Source organism: Choloepus didactylus, chromosome 3 (genome assembly GCF_015220235.1).
Source record: "Choloepus didactylus isolate mChoDid1 chromosome 3, mChoDid1.pri, whole genome shotgun sequence".
Taxonomy (NCBI): domain Eukaryota; kingdom Metazoa; phylum Chordata; class Mammalia; order Pilosa; family Megalonychidae; genus Choloepus; species Choloepus didactylus.
The window spans coordinates 88,883,054-88,910,636 of NC_051309.1; the positions used below are offsets into that span (position 1 = coordinate 88,883,054).

The following is a 27,583-nucleotide window of genomic DNA, read 5'->3' on the forward strand; positions in this document are numbered from 1 at the left end:
TAGAGAATTAAAATTTTATTTCTTTGTAAAAAAATTTATCAAGAGTAATTTGAACAGTGCTTGCCTTCTTCTTATCAGGTACCTTAAGATACGGACCTACCATCTTTTCGATGACATGGCAAATTGTTATACTCCTTTCTAAGTTTGGATCAGCTTCCAAAATTTTATCCTTTGCACTTTAAGGTCATGAAATGTCCCCAAGAGTTCCTGTAATGTGAAGTTTCTTGCCAGGATCACTTCCTCTGAGACAACTTCATCCTTTTCGTCACAACCACTTTCCTCACTTATGCCTGTAAGTCACCATCACTAAGTTCCTCTGGCTGCATATCTAGTCTTTGAACAGCAGTAGTGTCAACATTCCCACGGTCAACTATACCTTCTGTAACTCCATTTCAATTCCATTCTAATCCTGCATATTTTTTTGCACAATGCAGTCCTGTACTACTGTGCAAAGCAAGGACTGCCTGTAATTCTTGGAATTGGGGGGCACATTTCACCACAGCATCCTTATCTGAGCCAAAAGCTTCACCAGATAGCTTACCATTAATCAATTCAGGCTGACTTCTGAAAACAATGAAACCAGCCTCTACTGGCAGTAAAATGTTATTTTTCAGTCTTCTTGTAATTAACCATTTTCTTTCAACATAGCGTCTAACTTCAATGCTTTGATCTGAATGCTAGTCAAACTGATGGGGATTTATTTTCTACTAGTCTTCAATTCAAAATTGTAGTAAACTGTCCATTTCAACCATGAGAGGCTTCTTGTTCCTAGTGCAATTTATGCTAAAATATGTTAAAGCTACTTTACCTTGTATTTTATATTCATTGGACTTTTTCAACATGGTTCATACTGTAGCTTCATGCAGGTCTAGGTCTCTTCCTATCTTGGCTTTGTTATCACCATTTTCAAATCTTCTAATCACATCCAATTTCACTTCCAGCATTATCACTTTGCGTTTCTTCGTGGTCCCATCATCTTTGTTGACCAACTCCCTCTATCATCCATTTTTGTAAAATGTCACATGGATTTACCACCGTAAGACAAGGCCAAGTGACTACACACTGTTGTATGTACATGAACTGAGTAACAGATGCTCAGTGACCAAGCACCAGCGGACTTTGAAGGAATTAATGTGATTTGCCATCGATCATGATGCACATCTGTTATTTGCATAATTTATGGACAAAAGAGCTTGCAGCAAAGTTTGTACTTGATGCTACTCACAGCACTGTGGGGTAACTGAAATTTTAACTCTGTTTTTAGCAGACTGTTGTTATTTAACTTAACTATGGTAACTGATGTTCATGCATATTGGAACCATGTATCTGACTACCTGTATGTGGAAAAGAAAAAAAGAAAAAACAAACAAACAGACAAACAAAAACTTGTATTAGAGGTCATAAAATCATCAAGTTTAAACCCATATAAAAACCTACTAGCCAAGTCTACCCCTTGATCGAATCATAACTGAAGGATTCTCCCTGGAATGCTAGTTTCAAGATACTAAATTACTCACTGGAGGTAGAAGAATGTTTGGAGATAAAGGAATCCAGAATTCTTCAAATTAGGATTTGCAGATAGTGTGAAGACTATTATTTGAGAATTTAGCCCCCACCAACCATTCCATTTTAATAATCTTGAGCACAAGAAAAGTCTGCAGAGTTCTAGACAAAACAATCATCACAAGGCACAGATAGTTATGTGTATACAATTTGTTCCATACCAATCAGTACCATGTCTACACTTCCACAAAACCACAGCATTCGTCCCATTAATAGTTTCAGTTTTATTGTTTTTTAATCCATTTATTTTGTAAATCTTTTGATTAAGGGCTATAAACAAAGAGTTTATGTCAACTTTTATGTTTGTATAAATTTTAGAAATAAGAAACTAGCTTAAGTCAACAGTGAGTATTCAGAAGAATATTTTCCCTTTTTACAAAGGGTGTATATATTCCTCAAATTTGAGAAATAACCCGAGATAACACATCATTGACAGAACTGGAATTAGATTCACAATTACCAGCTTCCTACCAACTTCTTATCTACTGTTCTTGAACAAAGCTTAAGTTATAGGATGGTGATCCACAGAGATATCTGAGAATTATTTATGGAATAACCATAAATCTAAACCCTGGGAACATATGATCTGTAAGTTTCAGGAGCTGAAAGCATTACATCATTATTTCTAAGCACTCCCACATTGCTTATTTTAAATTGAATCAATTGACTTAGAACATTATCATCTTTGAAATCATATTTATACTCTCTTTGAAACCATAAGATCAGGGGGAAAATTTCAAAATCCACAGTAAAATATCCACATTTTATGCTCAGATAAATGTTGAAGTTTTGGTCAGATCTGCCCTTTTCTACTTTATCAAAACTAGTAAATTTATATGGGAACTCTGTATTTTCTGCATGATTTTTCTGTAAACTCCACTTCTCTAAAAAAATTAATCAATTTATAAACTCTTTACCTTATTATATAAATCTTCAAATTCTTGGAATTCTTGGTCAGATAAATCTGACAAATGATGTTTTCTAAGAAAAACACTCTTCAATTTTATTCCTAAAAGGGAAAACATCCAAACAGGCAAATCAGTTACAGAAACCATCATATAAAGACTTAACGACTCTTTTTTTCCATCATGTCCTCATCCATGTACATTTATCACAACAAATCGTGATGTAAACAGCAGTGAAAAAAGTTTTTATCATTGGACACTTATACTTGGTTCTCTTTTGAACTTAAGCTCTAGTCAAAGTTTTCATTACTTACCCCTTTAAACAATATACAATAAATGTACATTTCTATAAATGATTTCAATTCTCTAATGTAGTACAGATAAAACTTCTAATTTACTATGATCAGAAAAAAAAACTCAGAACATAGATTAATTGAAGGATATTATTGTATCTGCTTTGCATTAACTATTTCATTCTAATTGGGAGGTATCTTTTCCCCAGCCATCAAGTGTGACAAAATTATACCTTAATATTCCAAAACTGGGTATGTTTTGCTTTGTAGGTAATGTCTTTGTTATTTTCAAAGATGGTTCCAACTATCAGAAGCACTAAAACTTTAAAGGAAAAGGGTATGTGTCTCTGCTAACAACTTTTGAGCAGTGACGAAAGGGAAAAAGACACAAAATATTGTAAGTCTCAGGCACTAATTAATTAGCATTCTGCCAATTAGGAACATTCTGATTGTTTGACAAGCTATATTTTGCTCATAAAGGAATAGCAGAAGTCCATGGTTAAAGGGATGAGGAAGTTGCAGAAAAGAATAGAGAAGCAAGAAGACCTGTAACAAAGCAGTAGTAGTAGCAACAGAAAAAGAAAATCTGGAACATCTGTATCTGTAATCTAATGGAAAGACAGGAAAGTATACCAGCTGGGTTTTAGAATAGGTAAAAAAAAATTATTATGATTGTCAAGAAATCTCTAAGGTGCCAATTATTTGGGTGCTGATTCATCATCTGTAAATGCCAATTCTGAATTATCCAAAAAATTGTGTAAAATCCTGATTAAGGAGGCAGGAGAGATATTTAGCAAAGTATACTTATCATGTTAGATGAAATCAAGCTTTGGGGAAAAAGGTCAAACTGCTCCATTGCTATTACACATCTATCTCCATCCAAAGGTAAATATGAATAGCTATGTATAAAAAATTGGACTGTATTCCTTGAAAAGCCCTAAAGAGAAGGTTCAACCTTTGCAAGGTAGTCAGCACCCAAAGTATTAGGAGTAGGGATATCCAATTCCTAGCTAGAATCGAGTTCCATTCAGTTACCCTGACAAGTGGACCTAATTTCACTTAGGAGGAATTGGGGGAAGGGTAAAGAGTCTAACAAAAACATACTCTCAAGGTATAATATTCTAGCACTATAAATTAAGCTTTCATATAAACTACCTAGAAATTTTCCAAAAGGAATACAGAAGTATTTTATGTGGTATCACATAAGTAACACATATGTATCAAGGTAGCATTCTTTATAATAACAAGAAACCATGCACCTTAGAAAAGAGCACTTATTTGGATATATATGCTGTTATACTTCCATTTACCTGGGTCAAATATTACATCTCTTGATTCAATAAACTATAACAGTGTTAAAAAGAGTATTCAATCAAGGCGTGGTAGGTCAGCCTCCAAGATGGCCCCCAATGATCCCCAGGCTCCTGGTATTCACACTCCGGGAGTTTCCCTCCTACAGCTGTACCAGGATTGGTCTGTGACCAACAGAAGTGATAATCTGTCACTTTCAAGACTAAATTTTAAAAGACTGAAGCTTCCATCTTGATCTCTCTCTCTCAGATCATTCACTCTGAGGAAAGTCAGCTGCCATGCTGCAAACACACTCAAGTGAACACTTAGCCAACAGCCAACAAGAAATTCAAATCCTGTTAAATGAGCGTGTGAAAGCTGATCCCCCAAAGTGGAGCCATTAGATAAACACAACCTTGTGAGAGCCTGAGTCAGAACCACCCAGCCTGGTTTCCAGATTCCGACCCAGAGAAACTGCAAGATAATAAGTGATTGTTATTTTAAGCTACTAAATTTTGGGGTTGTCATGTGGCAATAAACCACATCCAAACAGTAAAATGTACAACTTATGAATTAGCTGAAAAGTTCTGAAATTTTTGGAAAATCATTTGATTCAGGACTGTCTGAATTTGGTCACCAATAACTGTAAAACCCAAAGGCGTTCTGAAGCCAAAAAAGAAAACTCAAAGGATGAAAAATTCTGCAAGAATGAATCAGTTGCTAAAAATACATTTCTTTATATCAAGGCATCAAATAAAATCTTTTAGTAGAACAAGCCAAGAATCTAACACATGGTAGGTGCTCAACAAGCAAGACACCAGTCCTAGAAAGCAGAACTCCACCTCTGCTTTCATAGGATTTTTGTAAGAAAGTTTAAAATATCTATTATATATTAATATACTTCTATGTTACACACTTGTGTATTATAGAAACACATACTACATATATCATATATAAACACGTACATATATTCATTCACACATACACAAAATGTTTAGCATGTAGTAATTGTTCAATAAGCCTAAGCTATTATTTACTTTTTCCCAAGAGACCAGGTAATGAGCTTTCCTACAATAGGAAATTAGATTGCTCCAAAGCCTTTATATACATTCACTTTTCACTTGGACAATCCTTCATTTCCAACTTGCTGCTACTATTTCAAGTACACTTAATACATTTAAAACAAAAAGATACAATACCTCTCCTGCATATTGCAAGTAATTATCTTCCAGACCCAGGTATCTTTTTCCAACATCTCCAAGAATAAAATTCCTGAAAAGACATTTTATTTTAAAATATTTTGTGCAATGGCCCACACTTTTTGCAAATGACATTATCTTTAACATAGCGTTACATATCCTCATTTAAGTATTCAATAATCACAACGGTTCATTATGTGAACAGCAGTGAAAAGGTTTAATCACTGGATATGAAGCTATTGGTGAAAGTAAATTAAGAACCCCAGTGCCACCAATAAAAAACAAAGTGAACAACAACAAAAGAGCATATAAAACTTATACAACAAATGTAAAGATACATTAGTACAAATCAAAAAATGGTCCCATCTGTTAGAGATTACATATCCCCCCACCCAGAAGTACACTAATATCTAGGTAGTGACTCCTGTGGCTTCTCTAGAGTTGGTTCTTTTCATTTAATTAGTCTACAAACATTTAAGTAAATTTGTTCTGTTAGAAGGTAGTTTTCAGTAATTCTTTTACAATTAATAATTAGAAAAATGTTTTCAGAATAACATTAAAGCCACATGGTTTCATCTTTCCTAAGGCAGCCACAATACCTGGAATCCAATTAAGCAGAAGAGAAAAACACCCTCACCTCAGATGCTGAGCTAGCATAGCAGCAGCCGTACTTTCCACATATCTCAAGAAAATGAAAAATGAATGCCTGTACCTGGAGCTTCCTTCCCAGTTCCACTGGGCTCTGAAGTTATACTGCAGCACCATGAGCTCAGAGCTCCACCTTCACCCGTAGTATATTAATACCCACGATGGCAGTATTAATTTTAAGTTAACCTGGGGGTTAAGTAACGCAGGTACTAATCACTGTTTCTTGTTTTAGTGTTCCATCAAATTGCATATATTTTAAGTAGCCTACCCTAATCCCACTCTATTTTCCCCATGAGTCCCATTTTTTAGGCACAATTTTGCTTAACCTGAGGTTTTTTGTTCAATTGGTTTTTTTAGGAACACATACACAACATTATAACAGAAACACTTGTATCTATTAGTGTAAGGAATATAGAGACATATTCACCTTAGACACTGTCTCTGTACTCAAGGAGCACCCACTGGCGACTTTCTTTTTGAGTTTGGGAACTTAAAAATAAGGCAACCACCACAATGACATCACTTCCCACCCACCAGGACGGTTATAATCAAAAACACAAATTAACAAATGTGGAGAATGTAGAGAAATTGGAATCCTCATACACTGCTGGTGGGAACTTAAGATGGTGCAGACAAACTTCAGTCTGGCAGTTCCTGAAAAAGTTAACGAGTTACCACATGTCTCAGAATTCCACTCCTAGGGATATACCCAGGAGAAATGAAAGGTAGGTCAGTGGTTGCCAGAGGCTAGGGAGACAGGGACATGGAAAGTAACTGACAATAAGTAGAGTTTCTTTTTGGGGTGATGTAAATGTTCCAAAATTGAGTGTGGTGACGCTGCACAACTCTGTGAATATACTAAAAACCATTCAAGTGTACATTTTAATTGAGTGAATTGTATGTGAATTATATCTCAATAAAGCTGTTACCAAAAAAATAAGCCAATCAATGTTCTTCCTTTAAGATAACTGAAATTGCTTTTTATTTCTATTTAACCTTATTCAGGTCTCAAGTGGTTTAGTACTAGAAAAGGCTCTAACAGTTTAATCAACTTACTGATTTAAATCCAGTTCCTAACCTCTGCAGATCTTACAGCCAAGCAATCATTTTCCCTGCACTTCCCCCAGGGAAAATTCAGAGACTATTCTTAGGTCATGTGACTTTTAAGAAAACTACATAAGGAAAAGGACTTTTAATTTTACCCAGATAAGATATATGGATATACTATAAACATACTATAATAGTACAATGGATAAGTTAAATGTAGACAAGCAATACCTTATCTTGTTGTTGATATGAATCTTTATGGCTGAAAAATCTGGACAAAGGGAACAAAAATACTGCTGGAGAAAAGAAACAATCTTGTTTGACACGGAAATGGCGGAATTATTTTGTGAACTAGAGGAACTGAAAAAATTAAAAGCACTTCTCGTTTTCTCTAAGGAAACTCCAACCCTACACACAGGAGATTTTCCTCAAAGACTGAAAATAGAAACAATGCCCTACTTGGCCCAGTTTTCTTCAGTTAAAACTATTCGCGCTTCGTATGTAAGGAACTCAACATTGTTCTACGATCTTTTTCACTCTTGGAGGCTCGCGCTCTCTCTCTCTCTCTCACTCACACACACACGCACACACACACACACACAATCAAAACCACTTCATTGTCCTTTCCTCCTGCCCTCCTTATTACTACTATTGACGAGTCCCCACCAGACCGTGAGCTTCTCCAAAGACCTCAAGGACCTTACCTTAGCCCCTTCGAATTCCACTGCGGCAAGGTGTTTTGCAGAAAAGGTTTCGTTGAATTACGAGTCGACATTTTCTCACATTAGATTCTCAAATTCCTCTGAGGTCACCTTACCAAAAGCTCCTCCATTATCTTCGCATCAGAGGGCTACCAAAAAAAAAAAAAAAGGCAAGGAAATGACGTACATCTCAGTATATCTTTTATTTCTCTGTCCGACTGTATCTTCAAGATTTCTAGAACACCACATTTATCCCTCTCCCTCAAACTCCTTCCCCTCATATCCTCCGGTTTCAGAAAACGCACCCGGAAACCAGCATCTCGCAGGATTCGCCTCCATTTATGTCCTGACCCTGCTTTGCATTCTTAGCTTCGGCCTCAAAACGGGCTGATGGTACCGGATTAAGCCAGAGCAAGTGAAAACAACAGAAAGACGAGCTCATCAGTACAAAACTGACCCACCAACCTCGAACAACGCGGGAGGAACGGCCAAGTGCTCGTCTTACCGTCTCTGGACTTTCCGATTGGCTGCGGAGACACGACGTGGCCTGTGATTGGCCAAGGCAAAAAACGCAGCGTGCACGGAGAGGAAGGGAGGAAGGCCTGCGCTTCAAGAGCCCGCCTTACTGGATAAATAAAGGTCGTATCCGCAGAGTCAACGGGCGGAGCTAAATTTACCGTGGTCTGTGCTGTCGCGAAAACCTCGAAAGTGGAGGCTCACATAGCGAGATGACCCGAAGTTGTTCTGCAGTGGGTTGCAGCACCCGGGACACCGTGCTGAGCCGGGAGCGTGGCCTCTCCTTCCACCAGTGCGTGTGAGAGCAACTTCCGAGCAGTCTAACTCCTAAGAGCGCCTGGCCAGGGAGTAGGCCAGGGTGGGGCGGGACCGTGCAGACCGTCGCGCCGTCGACGTGACGTAACGTGACGTGGGAGGGATACTGGCTAACTTTGACAACTAAGGTTTTCCCATACGTTATCTTGTTTAGTGTTTGCCTCCAAATTGATAGTTCTTATTGCCCTCATCTTGCCCACTGGATATTAATTAGTTACTCTTGGAAAATGAAAGGACTCTTGCATTCTCTCGGTGGTCGTATTGAAAGTGAGAAGACGAGAAAAGAGGGCAGTTTCTGTTGAAAGCATGCTCTCCCATCAGAGTGCCGCTTGCTTGAGGGCATAAGTACAGACCAGAGTACGGTCTAACATTGCAAGTTGTTCAGTAATCTTAGCCAAGCTCTACAATGCTAGTCCGATTCCGGCTGGATCTGATCAAGGAAGTTTCATTTGGCTCAAGAATGAGGCAAAATTTCAGACTAATTTAAACCGACATCTGTAGTCCAGACTAGCGTAGGTCATTCAAATCAATGCTCAAGACGCAACGGGAAAGGAGAAAAGTGGGGAAAACAGCTTCACAGACAAAAAGAGATGTGCTTCAAAAAGAGGTCGCTTTTTAAGGTAATGAGGTGTAGGTGTAGACAGTTAAAAAAATACGCACGTTTATGAGATCAAAAAGAGCTTTATGGGACAGGTGGTGTTTGGGTTGAACCTGAAACCTTGGCTAGATTTGCGGGAGAAGAAGGTGGAAGTGAGAATGAAAGGGGGATAGCACTTATGTTGGGGAATACCATAGAAAAATGTAAAGACATGGAAAGAACAGATATGTAGAGTAGAAGAAAGATAGCTTGGAGACGAATTATGAAAAAAATTAACTGCCAGGTTAAGGAGTTTGTACTGTGTTAGTAAGCCTTTTGTAGTCTTTGATCCCCACCCCACCCCCAATAGAGCTGATTTCTCTACCTAACCTGTGAAAATTGTTTCTTTTTCTGTCTCCTCCCGGGATAGCCCTGACAAAAGGTTACCAATGATCTTGTCAAGTCTAGAGTTTTTAATATACTTGTTTTTAACTTTTAATTATGTTAACTACTCCTTTAAACTCTCCTATTCCTTGGTTTCATTGACACGCTCTTTCTTCCTGCTTTTCCCTTTTTAACAATTTTTTCAGTTTTTACTGTCCTTCTTTCTTGGTTCCTCAAATAGGGAAGAATTCATTTATTGCTTTTATTTGTTTTATATATTGAGGTAAAAAGTAAGACTAGCTGCTTAATTAAAAAAAAAAATGTGATGTCATTATTGCAATAGTCTGCTATGGTTTTCCAGCCTTGTTTTTTCCTCCTTCATTTTCCAGATTTCTTAAAGGTTATTTTTCTAAAATTCAAAGTTTTTCATGCTGTTTCCCTGAAGGAAGGATTTTAATCCTTTGGGGTCCCTTAGTGTCTGAAAGACAGATTTCAAACTCTTCTGTGAAGCCTTTCTTCATACACCCTCCCCTAACCTAAATTAATCTTTCCCTCTACACCCTCCCCTAACCTAAATTAATCTTTCCCTCTGTGTACATATACACGTGTGCTGAATTAAACTAACACACCTATATATGAACACTTTCAGGGAATCATCTTTGCTTTCCTGACACCCAGAAAGATGTAAAGGAAGGTAGGAAAGAATAGAGACAGGAAAAGATTTAAAATACTAGGACAGTAGTCCTAGTAAGAAGGTAGTATAGATCTGAAATTAGGGCTCAGCACCAAGGTAATATGGGAAGGAGAGAATTAGTCAACCCATCATTGCCTAAAGCAGCTGTCTGCAAACTTTTTTGATCCTGGAGTTTTCGCCATAAAAAAATGTGAGTACATGCCCCTGTTATATATAGTATAATTTATAAATTATATATATGCAGTATTGTGTGATTACACATTATAAAACAGAAAGATTAAAAAGGATGCAGCAAACAATTTTTAAAAATAGGTTCTAATATTCTCTTCAAATCTCAGTAGATGCTATCCTGTGGAAAGCAGGGTGCTTGCAGAGCACTTTGGTAGCTGCTGAGCTAAAGCTTATTAGCTTACAAGACCTTTTGTGATCTGGCCCCTAGCCACCTCTCAAGCATCTCTAACCATTCTCTACTACTTCTGTACTTCCCTTTCAACTGCCATATACACATGCCCATCTTCCTCTTCTAGATTTCTGGTTTCTTTCACATCCATTTAGTTCCATGCTGTGTATGCTTCTCCATGTCTCTGTTACCTTCATACCTTCACCCTAGCCCTGAGCTCTCTTTGCTGGACTCTGCCCCAATCCTGTGTTTGAAGGGTTTGCTCATTCTGGGATTATACAGGAGGTTACATCTTAACAATAGAAAATTAATTAAAATTTTTAACATTTTAAGTACCCCTGTTTTTTAAAGTACTTCAGCCACTTTCAACAATTTGTCAATGAGCTTTCTTTAAATCACTGCTATCTGTCATGTGGCTTGTTTCCATCTCTCTCAATCCTCCAAATTAACCTTTTTCAATGCTTTAAAAGCCAGTAATGTTCAGGTGGTTATTTTATACCTATGTGTGTTTTTTTTTTTCTCTTCATTTTATTGAGATATAGTCACATACCACGCAGTCATACAAAACAAATCGTACATTCGATTGTTCACAGTACCATTACACAGTTGTACATTCATCACCTAAATCAATCCCTGACACCTTCATTAGCACACACACAAAAATAACAAGAATAATAATTAGAGTGAAAAAGAGCAATTGAAGTAAAAAAGAACACTGGGTACCTTTGTCTGTTTGTTTCCTTCCCCTATTTTTCTACTAATCCATCCATAAACTAGACAAAGTGGAGTGTGGTCCTTATGGCTTTCCCAATCCCATTGTCACCCCTCATAAACTACATTTTTATACAACTGTCTTCGAGATTCATGGGTTCTGGGTTGTAGTTTGATACTTTCAGGTATCCACCACCAGCTACCCCAATTCTTTAGAACCTAAAAAGGGTTGTCAAAATTGTGCGTAAGAGTGCCCACCAGAGTGACCTCTCGGCTCCTTTTGGAATCTCTCTGCCACTGAAGCTTATTTCATTTCCTTTCACATCCCCCTTTTGGTCAAGAAGATGTTCTCCGTCCCACGATGCCGGGTCTACATTCCTCCCCGGGAGTCATATTCCACGTTGCCAGGGAGATTCACTCCCCTGGGTGTCTGATCCCACGTAGGGGGGAGGGCAGTGATTTCACCTTTCAAGTTGGCTTAGCTAGAGAGACAGGGCCACATCTGAGCAACAAAGAGGCATTCGGGAGGAGGCTCTTAGGCACAACCATAGGGAGGCCTAGCCTCTCCTTTGCAGCAACCGTCTTCCCAAGGGTAAAACCTATGGTAGAGGGCTCAACCCATCAAACCACCAGTCCCCTATGTCTGTGGTCATGTTAGCAACCATGGAGGTGGGGTAGGCGAATACCCCTGCATTCTCCACAGGCTCCTCAAGGGAGCACTACATCTTTTTTTTTTTTCTTGTTTTTCTTTCTTTCTTTTTTTTTTTTTTTAACTTTCCCTTCTTTTTTAAATCAACTGTATGAAAAAAAAGTTAAAAAGAAAACAAACATACAATAAAAGAACATTTCAAAGAGACCATAACAAGGGAGTAAGAAAAAGACAACTAACCTAAGATAACTGCTTAACTTCCAACATGTTCCTACTTTACCCCAAGAAAGTTACATAATATAGCAACATTTCTGTGAACTTGTTCCTACTATATCCATCAGAAATTAACAGACCATAGTCATTCCTGGGCATCCCCAGAACGTTAAATAGCTTATCTGTTCTTCTTGGATTATTGTTCCCCCTTCCTTAATTGCTCTCTATTGCTAGTTCCCCTACATTCTACATTATAAACCATTTGTTTTACATTTTTCAAAGTTCACATTAGTGGTAGCATATAGTATTTCTCTTTTTGTGCCTGGCTTATTTCGCTCAGCATTATGTCTTCAAGGTTCATCAATGTTGTCATATATTTCAGGAGATCGTTCCTTCTTACTGCCGCGTAGAATTCCATCATGTGTATATACCACATTTTATTTATCCACTCATCTGTTGAAGGACATTTGGGTGTTTCCATCTCTTGGCAATTGTGAATAATGCTGCTTGAACATTGGCGTGCAGATATCTGTTCGTGTCACTGCTTTCCGACCTTCCGGGTATATACCGAGAAGTGCAATCGCTGGATCGAATGGTAACTCTATATCTAGTTTTCTAAGGAACTGCCAGACTGACTTCCAGAGTGGCTGAACCATTATACAGTCCCACCAACAATGAATAAGAGTCCCAATTTCTCCACATCCCCTCCAGCATTTGTAGTTTCCTGTTTGTTTAATGGCAGCCATTCTAACCGGTGTTAGATGGTATCTCATTGTGGTCTTAATTTGCATCTCTCTAATAGCTAGTGAAGCTGAACATTTTTTCATGTGTTTCTTGGCCATTTGTATTTCCTCATCAGAGAACTGTCTTTTCATATCTTTTGCCCATTTTATAATTGGGCCATCTGTACTATTCTCATTGAGTTGTAGGATTTCTTTATATATGCAAGATAGCAGTCTTTTGTCAGATACATGGTTTCCAAAAATTTTTTCCCATTGAGTTGGCTGCCTCTTTACCTTTTTGAGAAATTCCTTTGAGGTGCAGAAACTTCTAAGCTTGAGGAGTTCCCATTTATCTATTTTCTCTTTTGTTGCTTGTGCTTTGGGTGTAAAGTCTAGGAAGTGGCCGCCTAATACAAGGTCTTGAAGATGTTTTCCTACATTATCTTCTAGGAGTTTTATGGTACTTTCTTTTATATTGAGATCTTTGGTCCATTTTGAGTTAATTTTTGTGTAGGGGGTGAGGTAGGGGTCCTCATTCATTCTTTTGGATATGGATATCCAACTCTCCCAGCCCCATTTGTTGAAAAGACCATTATGGCTCAGTTCAGTGACTTTGGGGGCCTTATCAAAGATCAGTCGGCCATAGATCTGAGGGTCTATCTCTGAATTCTCAATTCGATTCCATTGATCTATGTGTCTATCTTTGTGCCAGTACCATGCTGTTTTGGCAACTGTGGCTTTATAATAAGCTTCAAAGTCAGGGAGTGTAAGTCCTCCCACTTTCGTTTTTCTTTTTTAGAGTGTCTTTAGCAATTCGAGGCATCTTCCCTTTCCAAATAAATTTGATAACTAGCTTTTCCAGGTCTGCAAAGTACGTTGTTGGAATTTTGATTGGGATTGCATTGAATCTGTAGATGAGTTTGGGTAGAATTGACATCTTAATGACATTTAGCCTTCCTATCCATGAACATGGAATATTTTTCCATCTTTTAAGGTCCCCTTCTATTTCTTTTAGTACAGTTATGTAGTTTTCTTTGTATAGGTCTTTTACATCTTTGGTTAAGTTTATTCCTAGGTACTTGATTTTTTTAGTTGCTATTGAAAATGGTATCTTTTTCTTGAGTGTCTCTTCAGTTTGTTCATTTCTAGCATATAGAAACATTATTGACTTATGTGCATTAATCTTGTATCCCGCTACTTTGCTAAATTTGTTTATTAGCTCTAGTAGCTGTATCGTCGATTTCTCAGGGTTTTCTAGATATAAGATCATATCATCTGCAAACAATGACAGTTTTACTTCTTCTTTTCCAATTTGGATGCCTTTTATTTCTTTGTCTTGCCGGATTGCCCTGGCTAGCACTTCCAGCACAATGTTGAATAACAGTGGTGACAGCGGGCATCCTTGTCTTGTTCCTGATCTTAGAGGGAAGGCTTTCAGTCTCTCACCATTGAGTACTATGCTGGCTGTGGGTTTTTCATATATGCTCTTTATCATGTTGAGGAAGTTTCCTTCAATTCCTACCTTTTGAAGTGTTTTTATCAAAAAGGGATGTTGGATTTTGTCAAATGCTTTTTCAGCATCTATTGAGATGATCAATTGATTTTTCCCTTTTGACTTGTTAATGTGTTGTAATACATTGATTGTTTTTCTTATGTTGAACCATCCTTGCATGCCTGGAATGAACCCCACTTGGTCATGGTGTATGATTTTTTTAATGTGTCTTTGGATTCGATTTGCAAGTATTTTATTGAGGATTTTTGCATCTATATTCATTAGGGAGATTGGCCGGTAGTTTTCCTTTTTTGTAGCATCTTTGCCTGGTTTTGGTATTAGATTGATGTTAGCTTCATAAAATGAGTTAGGTAGTGTTCCATTTTCTTCAATGTTTTGAAAGAGTTTGAGTAAGATTGGTGTCAGTTCTTTCTGGAAAGTTTGGTAGAATTCCCCTGTGAAGCCATCTAGCCCTGGGCATTTATTTGTGGGAAGATTTTTGATGACTGATTGGATCTCTTTGCTTGTGATGGGTTGGTTGAGGTCTTCTATTTCTTCTCTGGTCAGTCTAGATTGTTCATATGTTTCCAGGAAATTGTCCATTTCTTCTACATTATCCAGTTTGTTGCCATACAGTTGTTCATAATATCCTCTTATAATTTTTTTAATTTCTTCAGGATCTGCAGTTATGTCACCTTTTTCATTCATCATTTTGTTTATATGGGTCTTCTCTCTTTTTGATTTTGTTAGTCTAGCTAGGAGCTTGTCAATCTTGTTGATCTTCTCAAAGAACCAACTTTTGGTGATATTTATCCTCTCTATTGTTTTTTTGTTCTCTATGTCATTTACTTCTGCTTTAATCCTTGTTATTTCTTTTCTTGTACTTGGTTTAGGATTGGTTTGCTGTTCATTTTCTAGCTTCTTCAGTTGATCCATTAGTTCTTTGATTTTGGCTCTTTCTTCCTTTTTAATATATGCGTTTAGTGCTATAAATTTCCCCCTCAGCACTGCTTTTGCTGCATCCCATAGGTTTTGGTATGTTGTGTTCTCATTTTCATTCGTCTCTATATATTTCGCAATTTCTCTTGCTATTTCTTCTTTAACCCACTGATTGTTTAGGAGTGTGTTGTTTAACCTCCAGGTATTTGTGAATTTTGTAAGTCTCTAATGGTTATTGACTTCTAATTGTATTCCATTGTGGTCAGAGAATGTGCTTTGAATAATTTCAATCTTTTTAAATTTATTGAGGCTTGTTTTATGTCCCAGCATATGATCTATTCTGGAGAAAGTTCCGTGAGCACTAGAAAAGTATGTGTATCCTGTTGATTTGGGATGTAATGTCCTGTATATGTCTGTTAAATCTAATTCATTTATCAGATTGTTTAGGTTTTCAGTTTCCTTATTGGTCTTCTGTCTGGTTGATCTATCTATAGGAGAGAGTGATGTGTTGAAGTCTCCCACAATTATTGTGGAAACATCAATTGCTTCCTTTAGTTTTGCCAGTGTTTCTCTCATGTATTTTGTGGCACCTTGATTGGGTGCATAGACATTTACGATTGTTATTTCTTCTTGCTGAATTGCCCCTTTTATTAGTATGTAGTGGCCTTCTTTGTCTCTGAAAACATCCCTGCATTTGAAGTCTGTTTTATCTGAGATTAATATTGCTACACCTGCTTTCTTTTGGCTGTAGCTTGCATGAAATATTTTTTTCCATCCTTTCACTTTCAATTTCTTTGTGTCCCTGTGTCTATGATGAGTCTCTTGTATGCAACATATTGATGGTTCATTTTTCTTGATCCATTCTGCGAATCTATATCTTTTAATTGGGGAGTTTAATCCATTTACATTCAACGTTATAACCGTGAAGGCATTTCTTGAATCAGCCATCTTATCCTTTGGTTTATGTTTGTCGTATATGTTTTTCCCCTCCCTCTATTAATATCCTTTATTGTACCCATACCGAATCTCTTTAGTACTGAACCTTTCTCCAAGTCTCTCTGTCCTTTCACTTTCAGTTTCTTTGTGTCCCTGTGTCTAAGATGAGTCTCTTGTATGCAACATATTGATGGTTCATTTTTTTTGATCCATTCTGCGAATCTATATCTTTTAATTGGGGAGTTTAATCCATTTACATTCAACGTTATAACCGTGAAGGCATTTCTTGAATCAGCCATCTTATCCTTTGGTTTATGTTTGTCATATTTTTCCCCTCTGTCTATTAATATCCTTTATTGTACCCATACCGAATCTCTTTAGTACTGAACCTTTCTCCAAGTCTCTCTGTCCTTTCTTTGTTTCTCTGTCTGTGGGGCTCCCTTTAGTATCTCCAGTAGGGCAGGTCTCTTGTTAGCAAATTCTCTCAGCATTTGTTTGTCTGTGAAAAATTTAAGCTCTCCCTCAAATTTGAAGGAGAGCTTTGCTGGATAAAGTATTCTTGGCTGGAAATTTTCTCACTCAGAATTTTAAATATATCGTGCCACTGCCTTCTCGCCTCCATGGTGGCTGCTGAGTAGTCACTACTTAGTCTTATGCTGTTTCCTTTGTATGTGGTGAATTGCTTTTCTCTTGCTGCTTTCAGAACTTGCTCCTTCTCTTCTGTGTTTGACAGTGTGATCAGTATATGTCTCGGAGTGGGTTTATTTGGATTTATTCTATTTGGAGTTCGCTGAGCATTTATGATTTGTGTATTTATGTTGTTTAGAAGATTTGGGAAGTTTTCCCCAACAATTTCTTTGAATACTCTTCCTAGACCTTTACCCTTTTCTTCCCCTTCTGGGACACCAATGAGTCTTATATTCGGACGTTTCATATTATCTATCATATCCCTGAGGTCCATTTCGATTTTTTCAATTTTTTCCCCATTCTTTCTTTTATGCTTTCGTTTTCCATTCTGTCATCTTCCAGGTCACTGATTCGTTGTTCAACTTCCTCTAGTGTTGTACTATGAGTGTCCAGAATCTTTTTAATTTGGTCAACAGTTTCTTTAATTTCCATAAGATCATCCATTTTTTAATTTAGTCTTGCAATGTCTTCTTTATGCTCTTCTAGGGTCTTCTTGATTTCCTTTGTATCCCGTACTATGGTCTCATTGTTCATGTTTAGTTCTTTGAGTAGCTGCTCTAGGTGCTGTGTCTCTTCTGATCTTTTGATTTGGGTGCTTGGGCTTGGGTTATCCATATCGTCTGGTTTTCTCATATGCTTTATAATTTTCTGTTGTTTTTGGCCTCTTGGCATTTGCTGAACTTGATAGGGTTCTTTTAGGATTTGTAGACCAATTGAAGTCCTTATCTCTAATTTATCAAATCTACAGCTTCATGGAGTACAGTTTCTCTAACTAATCAGCAGGTGGCATCCACAAGCCACCTGTTCTCCACAAGCCACTTCTCCCCTGCTTAGCCTTTTTGGTGAGTGGGGGAGTGAGTCTTGTGGGGTCCAATTGGTGTACCAAGCTTGCGTGTGTAGTTGGTGTTGCCTGCCCTGTATATGGGGTGTGTTTCTGGGCAGTCAGGGAGGGGGGGTGGCCCTAACAATCAAATCTCCCTGGTGATCCTAGAGTTTTAAAGCTGCTGCAATAGTCTAATCCTTCAGTTCAGTCCTGCCACAGTTTGTCTCTGCCACTGACCTACAAGTCCTTGGTATTGGCGTATGGCTCCTGAGACTTGCAAGTGGGCCCCTCTTCCAGGCTGTGCACCCCGGGTCCTCTGTTGAGGGATGACTGTGCTATGTCACAGGTGAGTGCCGTCCCCCCAGGGCAGTTCTGGGCTGCTGGGCTGTGTAGGGAGGCTCCCAGTCTGCTGAAATGATGGCTGAATGGGGCTTTGTTAATTCACACTGCTCCACCTTCCCAACTCTGGGACAATCAGCTGATGTTGCAGGGAAGGGTAATGTCCACGCCCAGTTTTGTGGTGTGTGCCTGTTATTTGAAGCACTTCCGTCACACTGGGTTGTCTGGGGCAGCTCTGGGCTATGGGGCTGACGATGGGCAGGAGTGTTTCCTGTCCACCAGGATGATGGCTGTGAGCGGACACCCCCCTTTTCTTGGGAAGTTGTGGTGTTTAGTGAATTTTCTCAGCCACTGGATTATTGCCTTTTGTCTCAGAGCTCTCTTAGTTCTGCTCTTGACCTGACCTGCCCAAATTGCAAGTCTTTGAAGCTTTCTGTATTGGGCTTCTTAGAGTAATTGTTTTAGAAAAAGAAAAAAGGATTAAAAAAAAAAAAAAAAAAAAAAAAAAGGGCCCTCCTCAGAGATCTAATGGGTTATTGAAATGCTAAGAGACAAAGCAACCAGGGCCATTAAGGAAAGGTCCACAGGGCAGAGAGATCCGCTTTTCTTCGGGATTTGCATATGCGCCTCAGGGCCTGAGCTCTGCCCTTCCCCTTTCTATGTTCACCAGAACTCCAAAAATCCTCCGCTTTTATTTTGGAGTTTTTCGTGTTGTTTTTTTTCTATGCCTGTCTCCTCTCTGCTGGGCTGGCTGCTCTCAGATTCTCTGGTGTCTGGTCTCAGTCTATCTATGGTTGGAGTTTGGATCAGTAGAATGAGTTTCCGATAAGGGCTGCCACTGTAGTTCTCCCTTCTCCTTCCCAGAGCTGACAGCCCCTCCTCCCATGGGACTGAGCCTGGCAGGGAGGGGCGCGGGTCCCCTGGTCGCAAAAACTTACAGATTTCGCTGATCTCAGCAGTTCCACGTTTCATGAGTGTTGTATGAAGTATGCCCAAAGTCAGATTGCTCTGTGGTGTCCAGTCCACGCAGTTCCTGGCTTTCTACCTACTTTCCTGGAGGAGTAACTAAAAGATTCAGCTCACCAGTCTGCCATCTTGCCCCGCCTCTATACCTATGTGTTTTTGAATCTTCTTTTGAGTGACCGCTGTCTGCATGGCAAACTCCTATTTGATCTAGCAAATAGACCTCTTAGCTCTGTATCTCCTGTGAAGCCTTCCTCAGTAACCCCTCACACCATAACCAGAGTTGCGAAAGACATTGCAAGATTACAGGCAAGGAACTCTGATGAAAAGAATTAATCAAAAATCTCTTAAGCCATTATTGGGAGAACATTGGTGCCCTATCAGAAGCACAAATGGCTAATGCAAAGTGGGACTGACAAGTTAAAAATTAAAGTGACCCTTTAATTCATTCCCTTTTTATTGGTGTCAATAAAAGATTAAGAAACTTAGTTCATTTCATAACCACAGAAATATATTTGTGAAAATTGGAAGTTTTTTTGTCTTGTTACAATGAATTCTATTTTTAAACTTTTATGTATGAAATTTCAAACACACTAACAGGTGGAAAATAATATATAACATGCCTATGTACCCACCACTAGGATTAAGCAGATGTTAACATTTTGCTTATTTGTTTTAGATTTTTTTTTCTTTAGAACAGAATTAAGTTACAGGTACAGTTAAAACCTTAACCCATAATCTCTTCTCTCCCTCCTTAAAGGTAATCACTGTAGAAAGGGTTTTGTTGGCAGCTTTTCTGGAAAATGTTTGATATGCAGAGAGTTAAAGGTAAATTCCCACCAGTACTATAAAAAGGCATAACCAACAGAAGAAAGAAAATGTTATTCTAGTACAGTATAAACCAATTCACTATTGTATGTATGAGATGATGATTGGTTTGGGATTTTTCTTCTGCCAGAGATGGTTTTAGACTAGGGAGACGTGGCTTCCATTTTAACTGGCTGTTTTCTGTTGTTTATTTACTTGGTTCTGGACTTGGTTTCACCTTCTGTAAGAGAATAAAAACTTACCTTTCAGAGTTTTTGTAAGACTGAGTCTTCAAAACATGTATATAGTACAAGGTACATACTTTAAAAGTTGTATCAATTACTATTATCAGCTTATTGTTATCCAGAACTCTAATCACACCCGTTAGACTGCAGTATTTCCCAACCTATTTCACTACATTTTACACGTAGAAAATATCTGTTTAGTACTTTGGGGCAAACTTACAGCGCTGTTTGGGGATGGCTGGAAGTAACCACTTCAAGGGCTCCAGCCACCCCATTGGCTACGGTGATCAGTAGTTATACTCACCAGGCATACCAGTTGGGAAGCTTTGCTTTAGAGGATCAGACTAGTAATATAACTTGTTGGACCAGCCAACTGTTGACGGTTGTTTGCATGGTTAGAGACTACACCCAACGTGGAAAAGCTTTCTCATAAACCTGTGCCATTAGTTAAGAAAAGAACCCAGTGAAAAGAGATTTGTCTCACCTTTATTGGAAAAACAATTCCCTGTCCAGTCTCTGTTTATCATGTAGCATCATCTTCATGGAACAATAAAATGAAAGTCCAGGAAGTGGAGTTAGTTGTTCCTAGGAAAGAACAAACTTTGGATAGTGCTTTACAGTTTACAAAGTGCTTTTGAGTGTGTTTTTTTCCTCTTGCAGACTCACTGCTGCTCTGTCAGGAGACACAAGGATTGAGACATTTATCTAATACCTGACAGCTGATAAAAAGTAATTACTGTTTGAATATAGGTTTTCCAATTCAGTGTTCTTTAGGTGATTGAGAGAGTATCTTATAATTATGTTTTACCATGCTCTTATATTATTACTCTAACAATTAAAATTTTCACCAGTCCCCGTTCTCTCATAACTAGGTTTTGATACCTGAATTATTTTAAATATATAAAAGGCATACAACTACTAATGATCTGTCTACGAAGATCAAAGAGGAAGATACAGAAAGAGCAGTATTGGGACTTTCATTTTACTAATTTCCCAAGTTTTTTTTCCCCCAGCCATCTCTAAATAATAATTTGGCTAGAATTGTGAAAGAGAATACAGGGTAATTTTTGCTTTCAAGGCTAGGAAAAAGTGGTGCCTTCAAAAAGAGAACAGGAAAATTGAATATAGGAAATGTACTTGCAATCTATCACTATGTAACAAATTACCTCAAAATTCATTTATTATCTCACAATTTCTGAGGGTTAGGAATCCACGAGTGGCTTTAGCAGGGTGATTCGGGGTATCTCATAAGGTTGCAGTCAAGATGTTGGCCAGGATCATGGAATTGAGAATGCCTTCTTGACCAAAAGGGGGGAAAGAAATGAAACAAAGGTTCAGTGGCAAAGAGATTTCAGATAGAGTCGAGAGGTCAGTCTGAAGGTTATTCTTAAGCGTTATATAGATATTCCTTTTTAGTTTTCTAGTGTATTAGAAGAGCTAGAAGGAAATGCCTGACTCTGTTGAACTATAATGTCCAGTAGACTTGGTTCTTGATGACTGTATAACTATATAGTTTTTAATCTTATGATTGTATGATTGTGAAAACCCTGTGACTGACACTTCCTTTATCCAGTGTATGGGCAGATAAGTAATAAAATAAAGACAAATATATATATATATATATATATATATATATATAATGGAGGATAAGGGGCATGGAATGTTTTGGGTGTTCTTTTTTATTTTTTTTTCTTTATTTTGGAGTAATGAAAATGTTCTAAAATTGATTGTGGCGATGAATGCACAACTTGATGATAGTACTGTGAGCCAATGATTGTATACTTTGGATGGGTTATATGGTATGTGAATATATCTCAATAAAATTGCATTGGGAAAACAAAAAAGATTTTGTCCAGGGCTGCAGTCATCCTCCAAGGCTGAAGGATCTACTTTCAAAAAAGCTTACTCACATGGCCTTTGACTGGAGGCCTCAGTTCCTGGCCAAGTGGGCCTCACCATAGAATTGCTTATGACATGGTAGATGGCTTCTCCCAGGGAAGCCCTTCAGTAGAGAGAGCAAGGAGGAAGCCTCCATGCCTTTTATACTTTAGCCTCTTGTTGCTCATTGTTCCATTTTTTTTCTGTTCCTCAGAAGCATTCACTAAGTTCAGCCTGCACTTAAAGGGAGGGTATTAAGCTCTACCGCCTGAAGAAAGGCATAACAAAGAAATTGTGGACATGTTTTAAAATCACCACAGGAAAGGACAAAAAACTACACATGTTCTTTAACCAGTCAAATTTGAGCAGATTCTTCTGTTAAGTGTAGGCAGTGAAGACAGAATATGGTGGGACATTTAATATGAGAATTGCTCCCATACAAATTAATCACTTATATATTTAACCTTTGGCTTCAAAATAGTCAACTTTGAAAAATGGTATCAGATAAGTAAATTTTGACTGGACTTTTTATTTGTATAAAACAGTTAAATAATAAGTGGGTTTATATACAAAATAGTAATGTAGTATTACTGTAATATTTTCAAGTTAATGGAACTTTAATATTATTGCTATAGATTTCCAACTGATACCATACAGCGGTCAAAATGGATAAGGGCTGTTAATCGTGTGGACCCCAGAAGCAAAAAGATTTGGATCCCAGGACCAGGTGCTATACTATGTTCCAAACATTTTCAAGAAAGTGACTTTGAGTCATATGGAATGAGAAGAAAGCTGAAAAAAGGAGCTGTGCCATCAGTTTCTCTATACAAGGTACTTAAATCTAGGTGAAAACAAAGCTAAATTTTATAGAGCCTTCAAAAATTAAAATAGCTCACATTATAGCTAGAATTTGCACACCAAAATACCTGTGTCTTAAAATAAATCCATTGATAAATTTCAAATGCTTAGAAAAGAAATCATTTGTGTGTGCTTTTGTAAAATCTAAACATCGTGTTAGTGCTTTGGAACCTTTAAACAAGTAAGATATATAAATGAAAATTGTCTTCAACATATATCAAGGTTCCTAACTAATGAGAAAGATCAACTACTGGATATAAATGGTTTTAGAATTTAGGCCATTTGTTAAATCCAAGGCAGCCTTCATAATACTTGGAAATTATTTACTCTTTTTTTAGCTACACCCAGTAATGTTAATGCGCTTGACCAAGTGTACCTAATTATTAGCATTGATATAGAAGAAGTACACAGAAAATAGGAGACTTCGTATGAGTTAGTCACCAGTATTGGTGTTAAATTCTTTTATTTTACTTTAATTTTATCCTTTCATCTCTTAGCTACAATCCTGGCATATGGCTCAGTCAATTTCTGCACATTCCCAGTAGTCATCCATCTGTTAGATCCAGACACTAGCATTAACTCCTCATTCATTGGGGTCTCCTTCCTTTGGTGTTGTTCATATCATTCCCCTATTCAAAAATATGTAGTTAATGCCAAATATAAACTCAATTAATTATAAATTTTAAGAGCTTATTAAACTCTTATCTGATTTGTTTATTTCTAACTGCCCTGAATTCTCTTTTTGAGCCACACATACTTAGCTGCTGTATATGTGATTAACTGACCTGCTTTCATGCTTCGAGATTTACATAAATTACCTTATTTTATCCTCAAAACAACCTTGTATTATTATCCACATTTTACAGATGAGATGAGGGATAATAGAGGTTAAGTGACAGCTAATAACTGATGGTACTGGGATTCAAACCCAGGTCAGTCGTAATTACAAAGCCCATGCTTTTTCTACTATGCCTTCTGTTTGCACAAATAACTTCCCTGTCCCCTCCATTAAGTCATGTTATCGCTCCTTCAGAGAACTACCCAAAACTCACTTCCATGAAACCTTCCCAAATTACCACTACCTTTCCCTAGTTACTTTAGTCATTTCAGAAACTTTTCAGCATCATGTTAATATTTCTATATAGAAGCAATAAAACCTGTTTACGTCATCCTGTAGATTATGCATTTAAAAAATATGACTTTTTCTTTCATAACTAACTCTCTACATTTTCCAGGTGAGTGCTTTTCATTCAGTGGTATACTTATAGGAAATCTAAAGTGTGATAATTTATAAAATAACCCTAATTCTATATTTCTGTTATAGGTTCCTCAAGCTGCACACCTTAAAGGTAAAGCAAGGCAGAAAATCCTAAAACAGCCACTTCCAGATAATTCTCAAGAGGTTGCTACCGAGGATCATAACTATAGTTTGAGGACACCTTTGACTATAGGTGCAGAGAAACTGGCTGAGGTGCAACAAATGTTACAAGTGTCCAAAAAAAGACTTATTTCTGTAAAAAACTACAGGCTGATCAAGAAGAGAAGGGGCTTACGGTTAATTGATGCACTTGTAGAAGAGAAACTACTTTCTGAAGAAACAGAGTGTCTTCTACGAGCACAGTTTTCAGGTATTTCCCTCAATAACTTATAATATTTACAAAGTAGCTCTTTATTTTTCTGAAATCTCATTAAATATTTACTTTGCTATTGCCTCTGAAAACGTTTATGGCTTTTAGCCTAAGCAAAAAGAAAAGTAATAGCTAAAATCCCTTTATACTTGAGTTTTCCAATTATAAAAGTAATGTGTTTAGTATAGGAAAAGCAAAGACATATAAATGGTAAAATAGCTCATAATTCCACTACCCAGAAATAAGATCATTTATACAGTTTTATATTTTTCTTTTTTACTTGGTATAATAGCACTTAACGAATTACAGATTCTTTGCAAACAATTTTTAATAGCTACATAGTTTATTACCAAAGTTTTGCAGTGGAATTGAACTAGATGATTTGCAAAATCCCTTTGGGCTTGGAAATTATATGAGTCTCTGAATTTTTAAAAAATATTCCATGGATATATAAATCAATAACAAAAGACTATGTAATCCTCTTTGTGCACCAAGATACTTTAAGAGGGGCAATTTAAGAATTGCCAAATTATTTTTTTGATAGAAGCTGCAGAATTTTGGACTTACATTTTAGGAAAAGAGAAGCATGTCAGAAAAGGGTAGGTAACTCCAAAAGAGGAGAATATTTTTTTTCAAAGAGGGGAATATAGGAATAAATCAGGGTTCCACCAGAACCAGAAGTTTTTTTGTCTCTCCCAATGACAGACAAGATCATCTATGCAGTCTGAAGTACCGTATCCCCAGAAATGTTTCTTATATCTAATTTTTGTCCTTGGATAAATAGTAACTAGGGAACAAAATAAAACAAATGTCTTCATTATCCAGAGACTTAATTTTATCCAGTTATTTAATTTTCTTTCTTTTTCCTCTAAAAATCTCTGCTCAGGCTGACAGTGAATAATAAAACACAGTGTTCAAGTTAAACCTTTTCTCTTCCCTCTGTTTAGTGAAATGATCCAAGATGAACAGGAAAATCAGTCAAGAGGTCCTACGATTGGATATTAATCTCTGAACAAATTCTGTTAAAATTGTATTTACATTTGAATTTTGGTGCCCAGTGTATTTTATATTCAAATGCTATAATCTACCATGAAAATGTTACTGTACATATTTTTATCAACAAAAAAAAATTTATTTCAACAGATTTTAAATGGGAGTTGTATAACTGGAGAGAAACAGCTGAGTACTCTACAGAAATGAAACAATTTGCATGCACACTCTACTTGTGCGGTAGCAAAGTCTACGATTACGTAAGAAAGATTCTTAAGTTACCTCATTCTTCTATCCTCAGAACGTAAGTGAATTACTTTTTTTTAGATACTAAATAAAATGAATACTTATTTTCTTTTATTGCATTTTATACACTAAGGTTATTAATATTCATACTCTTGTTCATTGGTTCATTTTCTCTTTTAAAAAATTCTAAGTGATATTTACAGGTTACTACAACAGCTGAATTTTCAACAACAAAAATAAAGGCATATAGTCTGACAAATATTTTGCACCTTCCAGATGTTAGAGACACTCTGGGTGATAAAATTGAATCCTGAAATATTGGACTGTTAGTACACTTCAGAAGTTTTAATATCCTGACTAGTATGGAAAATCTAGAATGTTCAGGAATGATACCATTGATCTGAGGCAAAGCACAGAAATTTGCGTATTTTTAGTAAGTACTGCAGTTGACGCCGATGCAGGTTACCTAGGGAACAGATTTTGATAAATAATTTTCTAGGATTTGTAGTCAAAATACATAGATATATTTAAAATTCTCTTATTTTAACGCAAATAACACCTCCAGTGAATTTATAGCAGTATTTTAAGTTAATATTCTTAATTTTTACTGCTTTCAGTCATGGGTTTTATAGACTAAAAACCTGGATGAGGATTTTCCTGCACATATACTATTAAAATCATACTAATAAAAAATTTAGAAGTGAGAGAAAAGGAAAAAAATAATATACTGTCCTTCTATAATATATATAAACAATTACTGTTAACATTTAGGCTGTTTCCTTCCAGTCTTTTTTCTGTGCTTAGATTTACTAGGTTTTACATAGTTATGATTTTTTGTATATAAATTTCCATGCTGCCTTTTAGCACTTTATAATATAAGCCTTTTTATCCATCTTATTATTAGCTCTTTATAACAAGTTTGAATGGCTATAAAATATCAGCGTTGTACCCTACTTAACTGGCATTTTTCAACTCTTGGACATTTTTATTGTTTCAATTTTTTGGTTGTAGTTGCTATTTCATACAATACTGAGATGAACACCTGTGTATAAAGTTTACTTACTCCCTTGCATACTTGATTTTTACCATTTAGGTTAAATATACTCATTTATAAATGTCCACTTTCTGCTAAGAGAAATTTTTTTCCTACTATTCTTTCCACATTTCTTTTAATATATAAACATTTTATAAATTGCTCATACTTCCCTCTCCCCACCCTTACAAAGCATTGTTAATTAGCTCCAAAAACCTTTGCATGGCAAATATGGAGCCAGGTTTTAACTTTGGTTTATGTGAGACATTTCATGTGACTTCTCTTTTTTTTACCCCCAAGGTTTTCTTCATTTCCAATAGTTATGCCTCAACTCCTAGATTAAATCTTCCTTGGCAATTCCAGCTCATGCTGATTTTTTCTCTCTTCATGTCATTTTGCATTTTGTAACTTTTGCTATGACCTTATAGCTTGTTATAAAACTTTCAAACAGTATGTAAGTATATAATTAGTAGAAAGTAAAAAACATTTATAATACTTCCCTTACCCTAATCTCACAAGGTAGTCACTGTTAACAATTTGGTATATATCCTGGCAGCCTTTAAAAGAAATCTATTCATCTGTTTATCAAAAAAATTGGAGTGTGTGTGTGTGTGTGTGGTGTATGAGTATATATGTGTGAATTTTGGGGTTTTTTTGTGTGTGTGTTTTTTTTTTGTAGACACATTTCTATTACAAAAGATGACCTACTTCATGTCTTTTAATGGTCATAGATTATTCTAATACATTAATCCTACCTAAATTTTATCCTAAAAAATCTGGCTGGTTGAACATATTAGTATTTGATTACATTTCCATCCATTTTCCCATTAGAAAATTTAGTTATATCTGTTTTAAACAGTTATGCTTAAGTATTAGATCTTTATAATCATTA

At 36.8% G+C, this 27,583-nt stretch overlaps 1 protein-coding gene and 1 long non-coding RNA gene across 7 annotated transcripts in view; one reads left to right on the forward strand and one right to left on the reverse strand.

The window, feature by feature from the left end:
* LOC119529591 lies at nucleotides 1–8,302 on the reverse strand. Of its 3 annotated transcripts, none has more exons than XR_005215907.1 (6): nucleotides 7,952–8,302; nucleotides 7,650–7,795; nucleotides 7,177–7,241; nucleotides 5,251–5,323; nucleotides 2,481–2,572; nucleotides 1–1,334 (listed from the first exon to the last, which is right to left on the reverse strand). It is a non-coding gene; the product is annotated as an uncharacterized LOC119529591 (long non-coding RNA). The 3 variants fall into 3 exon arrangements; XR_005215906.1 differs by lacking the exon at nucleotides 7,177–7,241 and adding an exon at nucleotides 1,518–1,665 and having other exon boundaries at nucleotides 7,952–8,297; XR_005215905.1 differs by lacking the exon at nucleotides 7,177–7,241 and having other exon boundaries at nucleotides 7,952–8,281.
* The window catches only part of THAP9 (THAP domain containing 9), a 26,796-nt gene continuing 7,498 nt past the window's right edge, over nucleotides 8,286–27,583 (forward strand). Inside the window, exons 1-4 of one of the 4 annotated variants that reach the window (XM_037830116.1) lie at nucleotides 8,286–8,460; nucleotides 22,572–22,767; nucleotides 24,119–24,422; nucleotides 25,566–25,716. In XM_037830116.1, the coding sequence (XP_037686044.1) occupies nucleotides 8,375–8,460; nucleotides 22,572–22,767; nucleotides 24,119–24,422; nucleotides 25,566–25,716 (737 nt within the window). In that variant the 5' untranslated portion in view covers nucleotides 8,286–8,374. Of the gene's footprint in view, nucleotides 8,461–8,541; nucleotides 9,098–9,851; nucleotides 10,323–22,571; nucleotides 22,768–24,118; nucleotides 24,423–25,565; nucleotides 25,717–27,583 lie in introns of those variants that run through there. The other 3 variants (XM_037830117.1, XM_037830119.1, XM_037830118.1) reach the window with 3 other exon arrangements.